This window comes from Tachysurus vachellii, chromosome 13 (assembly GCF_030014155.1).
Source record: "Tachysurus vachellii isolate PV-2020 chromosome 13, HZAU_Pvac_v1, whole genome shotgun sequence".
Taxonomy (NCBI): domain Eukaryota; kingdom Metazoa; phylum Chordata; class Actinopteri; order Siluriformes; family Bagridae; genus Tachysurus; species Tachysurus vachellii.
Window position 1 is genome coordinate 12,915,041 of NC_083472.1, and position 10,205 is coordinate 12,925,245.

The 10,205-nt window shown below is 38.4% G+C and overlaps 1 protein-coding gene across 5 annotated transcripts in view; it reads right to left on the reverse strand.

The window, feature by feature from the left end:
• Nucleotides 1-2,675, reverse strand: part of fgf13a (fibroblast growth factor 13a) — a 101,399-nt gene extending 98,724 nt beyond the window's left edge. For 4 of the 5 annotated variants that reach the window (XM_060885638.1, XM_060885640.1, XM_060885641.1 and 1 more), the window contains exons 1-2: nt 1,600-1,736; nt 1,194-1,371 (exon numbers count right to left, since the gene is read on the reverse strand). In XM_060885638.1, the coding sequence (XP_060741621.1) occupies nt 1,194-1,242 (49 nt within the window). In that variant the 5' untranslated portion in view covers nt 1,243-1,371; nt 1,600-1,736. Of the gene's footprint in view, nt 1-1,193; nt 1,372-1,599; nt 1,737-2,510 lie in introns of those variants that run through there. The other variant, XM_060885639.1, reaches the window with a different exon arrangement.
• Nucleotides 2,676-10,205: the final 7,530 nt, after the last annotated feature.

Consider the following 10,205-nt stretch of genomic DNA (forward strand, 5'->3'; position numbering starts at 1 on the left):
TCCACTCTAGTGCATGCAGGTTTCTGTGGGATATTATGAATGATTGGAGGTAACATATTTGTCAAACTTCTGAGTTGCATGGTTTTAATTTTAACGGTTTTAAACGGTTTTAATCTTAGTAATGTAACTTAAATTACAGTATGTACTATGACGGTGTGTTTGCAAATTTAATTATAAAGAACATCTACACTAAAAACTATTGCATAGGTTTCAAAGGCCATAGTTGTTTTTTTTTATTGTTTGTTTGTTTTGTTTAGGTTTTATGAGGAATAGAAACATTGATTATTTCAGCAGTTCAAAATAAACCGTTTTTTTTTACCTGGGGATACATTTCTATGTGCCAGCAACAAGATGGATAAAAACACCAAAGTATTAGTGTTTTCCACGCGTCCACAGCAATTCCATAATAATATTATTCCTTCAATAATGTTTGCTGGCCTGCAAGCATTAGTGTTTGTGTTATTTGTATTTCACATTTTGAAACCCTTTTAAAACATGACTCCATTACGACTAATTTTTTGTTAATGGAGCTGTTGGATTAGTTGTGTCCTTGTATTTATAAACGCGTTTGATGAACGCGTGAGGTCGAAAAAGAGGCTTGGTTTCTCTGGCAACCCCGCAGCCTCCCCGTCTCCATGGCAATGGAGGGCCAGTTTACGGTCTCCTCGCGCGACGCGAAGATCGCTTTTACGCAATGGCTCATTGCGCAGTAAACACACAGCGTCATCGCGCATCAGCGCGAATGTGATCTGAATTTTTATTGATCAGCCTGCTTACCAAAACCTGCGACTAGGTGCGTAAAAAGGTTTGCTCGGGGAATTCCACAGGGTCGTCAACCTGTGACATTATAGGCGTTCGATTAAAGCGATACCACAGTGATGCTATCATCTTCCTGCATGCTACAGAATGGATGAGTATTTTTGGTTGTGTGTGTTTTAAATAAATCTAACTAAATACAGAAAGCCAATAGGTATTCAATTATGCACCGTTTGCAACTTAACAATAAATTATCGCCGAGTACAAAAAGCCATAAAGCATAGATATCAAAAGCCTGTATTGATTTAGTGTGTGTTCAGAAGCCTGGAAGGACAATGCAATGAAGTTGGGGTGGGGGCGGGGGGTGAAAAACCACGGTCGCTTTAAACCGAAGGATGTAGAGGCAGCGCTCGAGCATCGCAAGCCTCGCCTCTTACCCTTGGAAGCATCCTTTTCTTCTTTAGGTTTCGCCACTTTTGCGCTCATAGATCCCAGTTTGGACGCGTAATTCCCCGATTTAAACTGGAATCGAAATCCCCCCGTTGTTTGAGCTCTTTCTTCTATCAGATCTTTGCCAAATCCAAAACAAAGGTACCAGGTAATGAGATAAAGGCTCTGCAAAACAGATTGAAAGATTATACAAGTCATTCATTTGTTGACATTTAAAAAAAGAAGCCAAATGTAGCTGATCTTCGATCAGTAGCATGGTATATACGTGAATACAGCTTTTGCATGCACAAAAACGGCGAGTTTCAAAAGCGCGCTCTGTTTTCAAGTCAACACTAAACACCTCGTATGTACATTAACCTCGTTTTTATTACGTGTCAGAAAGAACAATCTTACCTTATCCCGTCCACATTGCCTCCTACATCAATGCACATTCGCATAAAAAGACGCATCCGCCGCGCACGTCGCTCTGTTCCATCTAAAATCGCGACCCCCCTCTCCAGCTTTGCTAAAGCGAGCGAACAAAAAGCGAGGAGAGGAGGAAAGAGGGGGGTTCCACCGAGTGTCCACAGACGTAAGCTGTGACACACGAACCAAAAAACAGAGGAACCACCTACTGAATTTACAGAAAAGATGATCTCATAGCCTTCACGCGGAATGTAATATAGTCTACTACCGGGGGCAAGTTTGCTCTGACCTATGGACCTATGGTATTGCACAAGCTTTTAGAAAATCCAGACAATGCAACAGGGTATGAATGTACATCCTCCCAAGTGATGTCTGCGTCGGCTACAGGAGGGCAATGAAGACGAGAATGAAAGAAGAGATGCGAAATGTAAGGTCATTAGTGGGATTTTAATATGATGCGCTCTGGGATTTGAGGATGGGGTCTGCATAGCGCTCTGCAGGAGCCCGAAGCTTATACTCCAAACCAGATGTGCTGTACCACTAACAACAATAACAACACAGTGTAATCTATTCTATACACGACTCACAGTGGTCGGGATAAATAAATGCGCAACATGTGTCCTTTCCATTTGCGTGTGGAATAACAAATGCATAACAAAGCGCAGCCACTAAAACACTTAAAGAGTATATAACAAATAATGCAACGTGATCATCTTTCTCGCAGACCTCCGTTTTTACCAACATGTAGAAAAATATTTGAATTCTTATTTCAGACCTTCCAGGTGTTAAATAAGTTATTAAACACATACATGTGAGACTTCTAAAAGAAGGTGTAATTCATTTGTACTTCAGTGCATAACTGTACATTTTCACCCAAACCCAAACATGTTCCTTCTTACCTTTTGACTTTGAGGAAACTGCTGCAGATCTTTTGATGGTCTTTATAAAAATAAAAAAATAAAAAAAGGCACATGGAAAGACAGACAGATGTCCCTTTTCTCTCTTCTAAAACTGGTTACGGCTGCGACTGAACGAAATACTCAGCTTTCTACTCTGTCAGCATTTGACAACTACAGGACAATGTAATGACTTGATAAAATCCGGCTGAAAACTACTGTGCTTTCATCACCTGACCGGATTGGTGTTTTTTCCCCTTCGGGTGTGAGGAAACGGTGCAGGATCCGCATGCTCCTATTTTTAGGAGTAACTAGACGCCTGCTTAAGGCTTTTCCCCAAGGAGCCTTTAGGATTTAAACCGGCAGCATTAGTCCAGAAACTGCATTTCCAGATAATATCTGAAACTACTAGGGCTTAGGCGTGAACCAATAAACAGACAAAGGAATTATTTCTGGTGGGATAAAAAAAAAAACAAGGAACCAGCCAACAAACTAATAAACAAACAAACAAACAAATAAATAAATCGGATTGAGAATGTTGATATGAATTAGGTATATTATCAAGTGGACCAGACACGATAAATAAACCTTCTGTATTGTTTACTGTGTAACACTATCAACTATTGTAGGCTCTAGATGATTTTTCTTTACATATTTAAAGTTTCTTCTAAATTTACAGCATCATGATTGTAGAGTTGCCAGTGTGGTTTGCTGTAATGGCATGTTGTACTGTATTTTTTATACACATTGAGTACTTTTCAGGACTACACATAGTAAAGCAAAAACCATCATTTCAATTCTAGTAAATCTTAGTAATATATGTAAAATAAAACAAACAAAAAACTTACATTTTTTGGTACATCTTGAAATATTTACACATCTTAACAAAAGAATAAGATGTGTTTATTAATCATTTTCTTTAACTTTAAATAAAATGTTCTTATTCTGTAAATGATACTATTAAAAATGGAATAATCGCAAATAATGACATAACAGTCTGTTTTTAGAACAGTATATAGAGTATATAGATAAGTATATACACAAATTCATCCAACAGATACATACTGCTCAGCCTACCTCTGTTGTCTTACAACAAATGCAAAATCCAGGGATGGGTCTTGTATTGCTCCACCAACTTCTGGTTCTTGCAGATCCTCCTTTCAGATATCTCCTCCACAGACTTTTCCCAGTGCACAATCAGGTCTACCATTAATGTTGCAGCAGTTCTATAGTCTGGAAACCTCAGCTTACCTAGATCTACTCCCCGCTGTAATTGTCAGCTCATGCAAGGAGACCTGTTGTCTGTCTTGGCTGTGAAGAGGGCTTCTCTTCAGACTTGATAAAAGTGATGTTACTCTCTGGTGTTCTTTACAGCCATTGTTATACCTGAGGCTATTTCAGCAACTGTTTTGTACACATGGCCCCAGTGGCCTTCACCAAAGTCCTTTGCACAGCAGCTTACAGTAGGTTGTGCTCTAGTGACCCTTAATCTAGTGATATTTTGCTCTTTCCTCTGACACAGAAGGTAGCAGGACTTGGCAAACCATCATAAACAGTCTGTATTACGAACCAGACACAATACTAGTCTGCCGGCAATCCTTCATCCTGCTAGCACGTGCTTCCTCAACACCTGCGAGAACCTCACCTTGGATCAGGTGATGTCAACAATATTGCCAAGGATTTTTATTGACTGCTCAGTGATAATAGTGAGAAGCAACATTTTGCACCAGCTGACCCTTCAGCATCAAGGACATAGATCTAAGGGTTGCAAGATCATTGTTTCCCAAGAGATGAGATTCTCTGGGCCTTGGACAATCCATCTGGTGCCAGTTATGATGCTGCTGCAATGGTCAGACTTAAAGTATGGTCCTCTGCACTCCACTTCAGCAGATTTGACCATCATTTACATCTCAAGCATGTCATGACTTGTATCCTGAAATTACTGAATAAATCTAGAATAAGTTTCTTGGTGTCACTGTAAAGGTTCAATCCATTTCAACCAGTCTGTCTGGTATGGACCAAGAGGAAGTCCAACCATAGATTGACAAGATCTCCTCTTCCCTCACATGCTTTTCACCTTGATCCACTGCTCCATGGTCCAGGTCTGATGTTCACTTTTTGAAGTGGACAGGGGTAAACATGGGTACTCTGACTGGTCAATAGCTATGCAGACCCACACATAGCAAGCTGTGATGCACTGTATGTTCTGACATCTTTCTATCATAGACAACATTATTTGTACTACAGTAATTCTTCTGTAGTGTTGGATTAGATGGGCTAGCCTTTGCTCTTATTGCACATCAATGAGCCTTGAATATCCATAGGCCTGTCAATGGTTCACCAGATGTCCATCCTTGGACCACTTTTAGTAGGCACTAACAAATTTTATAATGTAATGTAAGCAAATTTGTGATATTGAGCATGTTAACTTCTTTATACAAAAGTTTAGATTTTCCATGAGCCTCCATTCCAATGAAAGCACATGTTCAGCAGACACACCTATGGATCAACTCTAACATGGATTGTCAGGTTTTACACAAACTCTTAGCTTACCTGCAAAAAATTGGACATACCAAATACTAAGAAACAATTGAATTCATGTAAAAATTTCAAAGATTCTACTTTTCACTCAGTATCATTTTTAGTTATCCTGCATCATCATGAAACTATATCTATAGTAGAGTCAGCAGTTGTCAATTTTTTTTTCCATGAATATAATTTTAAACTTATATATTTAACTTAAATATATAACTTATCAGATGAGGAGGAAAAGGAATCAAAGACAGTTTCAACAGATTATTAGCATTAATGTACAAATCAGTGTGGGCCAAATGAGCAGCAAGCTAGCCAGCTAATCAACAGGCAATCAATAAGTACAGTTTCTCAAGATCTTTTTCCATTAGCAGTAGTGCATTCATTCATTCATCTTCTACCGCTTATCCGAACTACCTCGGGTCACGGGGTGCCTGTGCCTATCTCAGGCGTCATTGGGCATCGAGGCAGGATACACCCTGGACGGAGTAGCAGTAGTGCATTGTTATCTAATTACATAACATAAGTGATGATGTTCTAACAGCTATTTTCTGTCCTTATTTTCTAGAAATGTACTGAAAAGCAAGCGGACATTATGAGGTCACATACACTGTGTAGTCACCTTGGCCAGTTGGGGGAGATAGGAGATGAAAAGGAGGTCATAGCAGAGGTGCAGGTACAATAGAACAGAGTGGGGTTTAAAAGTATGTCTTCTCTTTCAAGGATTCACAACATCAGATACCAGAGTCCTTGAGCAAGAGGTTGTTCTTGTTTACCACTGCCCTTTCTTAAGTGTATTCAGCTTTTCCTTAGAGGTCATATCCTAGTCATTCATGCCCTGACAGCATACCTAAACAGAGAAGGCTAGTTGCCTGGTAATCACCAAAATTTGCATTATATCTTTATTAGTTTGTTTAGAGGAATTCCTTTAATCATGAAGATCAAAAATTAAAAAAAAAAAATAATAATAATAATAATAACAGCGTTAAACCAACTGGTCTATGACATTCTGGACAAAACATCTGCTGTGGAATTAATAATGCATACTACACTAGTTGGCCATTTCATTAACCATCATTAAACATCATAAGGTTATGAGGGGGGTAAACAAAAACAGGGAAATCAGTATTGTTGGAGATTATTATGTGATGTAGATCACATTTTCTTGCTTAGAATTGGTATCATTGGTATATAATTTTACATATAGTGTCTTATGCATACATACAAACACATCTGTACACTACAGAATGTACCATTGCTGCTTCACATCTCCAGGGTCCCCAGTTTGATGAGCTCCGGTTACAATCTTTGCAGTTTTCCATGGTCCCACAGGTTTTCCTGTTTCTTCCCAAAAAACACGCAAGTACAGTACGTGTAAATATTAACTGTGTATATGACAGTGTGTATGTATGGCATGCTGTGATGTTCCAATTTAGTGGGTATTTACACCACAAACCCAGAGTTACGAGGATAGGATCCAGATCTACTGTGACCATTAACACAATAGAAAGCTACTGAAGATTAATTGAGGTATGTTCATTTTCATGAAGGGTGCCAACAGTTCTGGTTTAACTGCTGTCTGAATTCACATATATAAAGATACAAAGCTTATTTATCCAGTAGATAAATAGCATGACAGGAGCATGACCATATCAGCCTTTACCAACATACCAGCAACATCTGCACAAATATGACCATCATGGAAGGGTCATCAGGAAAAAACTTTTCCTGTGTTTTCACAAAAAAAGAATTCAGTGAAAGAAGTTAACAAATGAACACCTAAACAAGATTAATGCACTTTGAAAACAAGTCTGTTGGACTAATGAAGCACAATAAGCAATGGTATGTTTGGATGCTTTGGGCTTGTGTTGCAGCCAATAGCATGGGGAACATTTCACTTACAGTGAGAAGAATGGGTTTAATTAAACACCAGCTAATTCTCAAAGCAAACATCACACAGTCTTTTAAAAAGCTGAAGATTCTAAATGAAGATAATGATTTTAAACACACCTCAAACCCCACAATGGTTTACCTCAAGAGACTCAATCCGAAAGTTTTAGCATGGCCCTAAAAGTCCTTCAAACTAAACATCATCAAGTCAATGTATAGACCCCAAAAGAGCAGTGCATGCCCATGCCACAGAATCTCACACAACTTAAAGCTTTGGGAGAGGAATGGGAGAAAAAAGTGAAAGAATTATAGCAAGCTTTCAAAAGCCTTTTCATGCTGTTATAGCCAAAGTGGTCACTTATAAAAAGTGGTTATAGCCAATTGATCACTTAATATTTTATGATTTTGAAATGAAAAAATATGTAAATAAAAAAGTTATCTAGCTTAAAGTAATCACAGTAACAGAAATTGTGTGTGTGCATATAAGCAAAAGTATACACACACATTATATTATGTATATATAGTGTACAAGCACAGACACATACAGTATGTGTGTGTGTGTGTGTGTGTGTGTGTGTGTGTGTGTGTGTGTGTGTGTGTGTGTGTGTGTGTACACTTTTGCTTTTATAAGCATTAAAGCATTAAGATCAATATTCATATATGCACAATAGTCAGACTCTGAATAGCTTATGGTGACCTTAGGTCTTACATAATATATTGGACTGATGCTGAGATGTCAATCAATATGGCTGAGCATGTTTAGTAGCTTGAGGTCATGCAGGTCATCCTGCTCTAAATAAATGAACTTTAGTGTCAGCAGCCAGGTGACACACCAAATGAGTCTTCCAGAGCAGAAATGTCAATTTTGCAGATGTCACAGTTTGGTGTACAAAGTTACACTTTGTCTGGTACTGTATGAGTCTACTGACTGACACAGGAATAAAGGCTTTCACATTTTATGCTCAGGGAAAATAAAATAAACAAGGAAAATAAAAATGTGTTATCAGCATAATTTTAAACATAATCATATGAGCATCCAATTTGTCTTTATTTATGTGGTAGTGTTCTAACTTCAAGGCCACTAATTTGTCTGCATCTGTTATTTGCTTTTAAATTAGTACAAAAAAAAAAACACTAACCTCCAGGACATTCAATTTCTTTGTGTGTGTGTGTGTGTGTGTGTGTGTGTGTGTGTGTGCGCTAATGAACATGTCAACATGTCAGCGACAGTATGACACTGCACTGTGATTCACTGTAGCAAATAAATTCATCCAACAGGCCAATCATAAAGGTCACTTGTTCACCTGCTTTCTGTTTATATAAAAGTACTTGTTCACCTGCTTTCTGTTTGTCTAATGTCTAAAAGTGAACAGATTCAGCCAAATATCCAAACAATTCTAATATATACTGTATGTATTAAAGCAAGCTAAGGTATGTGGGCATGTGGGCAGGAAAACTTGACTATCATGTGTACATCCAGGTGTGTGCATCGCTTACCTTGATTTGGCCTCGAATTTCCCAATATTCCTATCGAGCATCTGTGTAATGTGCTGGAGAAACAGATTTGATCCTTAGAGGCCCCACCTCACAACTAACAAGAATTAAAGGATCTAATGCCAACACATTGGTGCAAGATTCCACAACAGGTCTTGTGGAGTCATGCTTTGACAGGTCAGAGCTGTTGGGTAGGCCAAATGGGGATCTACACAATATAAGGCTGGTGGTGTTGATGTTATGGCTGATTGTTGTGTGTTAACTGTATGGGCTGCATAGTTTGGGACCTCTGGTGTTCAAACAGTGCAATTGCATGACATTAATAATTAACAGAATGCAGATATTGCACATCATTTAATTTTTTTATCATCTAGTTACAAAGCATTGTTAAACCCAATTTCCCTATTCTTTTCTTGACATTGGTAGAGGCAGATAGCAGATAGCAGATTGCAGTATTGATAGTATTCTATGGACTCACACGGGGCTACAGTTCATTATAAACAAACCTCTTGTAGTTTCACCAGGAGCTGTCAAAGTTGTCACCACCACTTTTATATTTATACACCTGGATATGAGAATTTTCATTCACTAGATAAAGTTCTGAATTCATTGTTCCCCACTGAGTTATTCCCTCAGTGTTCCCACAATTTGTCCAGGCCTGGAGGCAAAACAGACTCAAACCTTAACGCCTATACAATGCTTCACAGCTGGAACACGGTTTTGGTCTGAAATGCAATGCATTTTTTTCTTCCTTTCTGCAAGAAGAAAGGAACCAACCTCTACCAAAGAGATGAAAAGGCCAAAGTGTGGGGAAAGAAAGGGTCTGCTCATGATCCCAGACATATGAGCTTATTGGTTAAGCATGGTGGGGGTAGTGCCAATGCTTGGACTTGCATGGCTGTTTCTGGAACAGGATCACTAATCTGTATTGATATAAATCATGATGGTAACAGCAGAATGAATTTCAAAGGTTGCAGAAATGTTCAATCTGGCAGTTTACAGAGAAATGCATCCAATCTAATTGGGAAGAACATCATCATCAAGACAGTGAGTCAGACCACACAGTCAACACAACAAAGGACTTCATCAGATGGAAAAATGAAACATTTTAGAGTGGCCAAGTCAATCACCCAACGGTAACCCAACTGAGCAGCATTTTAACTCCTGCAGAGAAGACAGAAGGGAGACAGTCCCCATCCAAAACAAAGAATAACTGAAATAAGCTGAGGTACAAGCCTGACAAAAAGAATTACAAAAGAAGTATGCACCAGATTGGTGATGTCACTGGGTCTCCGGCTTGATGAAGTTATTAAAAGCAAGAGACATGCAACCAAATATTAATGTTATTTACTTTAATACTATTTGTTCCAGTACTTTTACTTACCTAAAACCATGCCATTCTATTGCTGCCTCTCCATATGTTTAAGAGTAACCATGCTTAATCATCTTGTTCTGTCTCAAAAACCTGTCAGCTATCGCTTTGGGGGCATATGGGAATGTTCTTAAAATACTTTTCTGGGACAGAGAAAAAGTGCTTTTTAAAGGAATAAAAAGAATGGGATGTTTTAGGCTAATGTTGTGCCTGGGTCAGATCAAATTGTTTAAAAAAGCTCTGCGTTCTGGGAGAAGCTGATAAAAATAACACTAATATACATTCTGTAGTCTGTATGCAGTGAAATAAAATGGATGCTGCTCAAATGTGCTAGGCTCTAGGATTGCTTTATTAAAAAAATGTCAATTATTAGAACATATAATTCTTATTTATTATTTAAAAATAGCGCT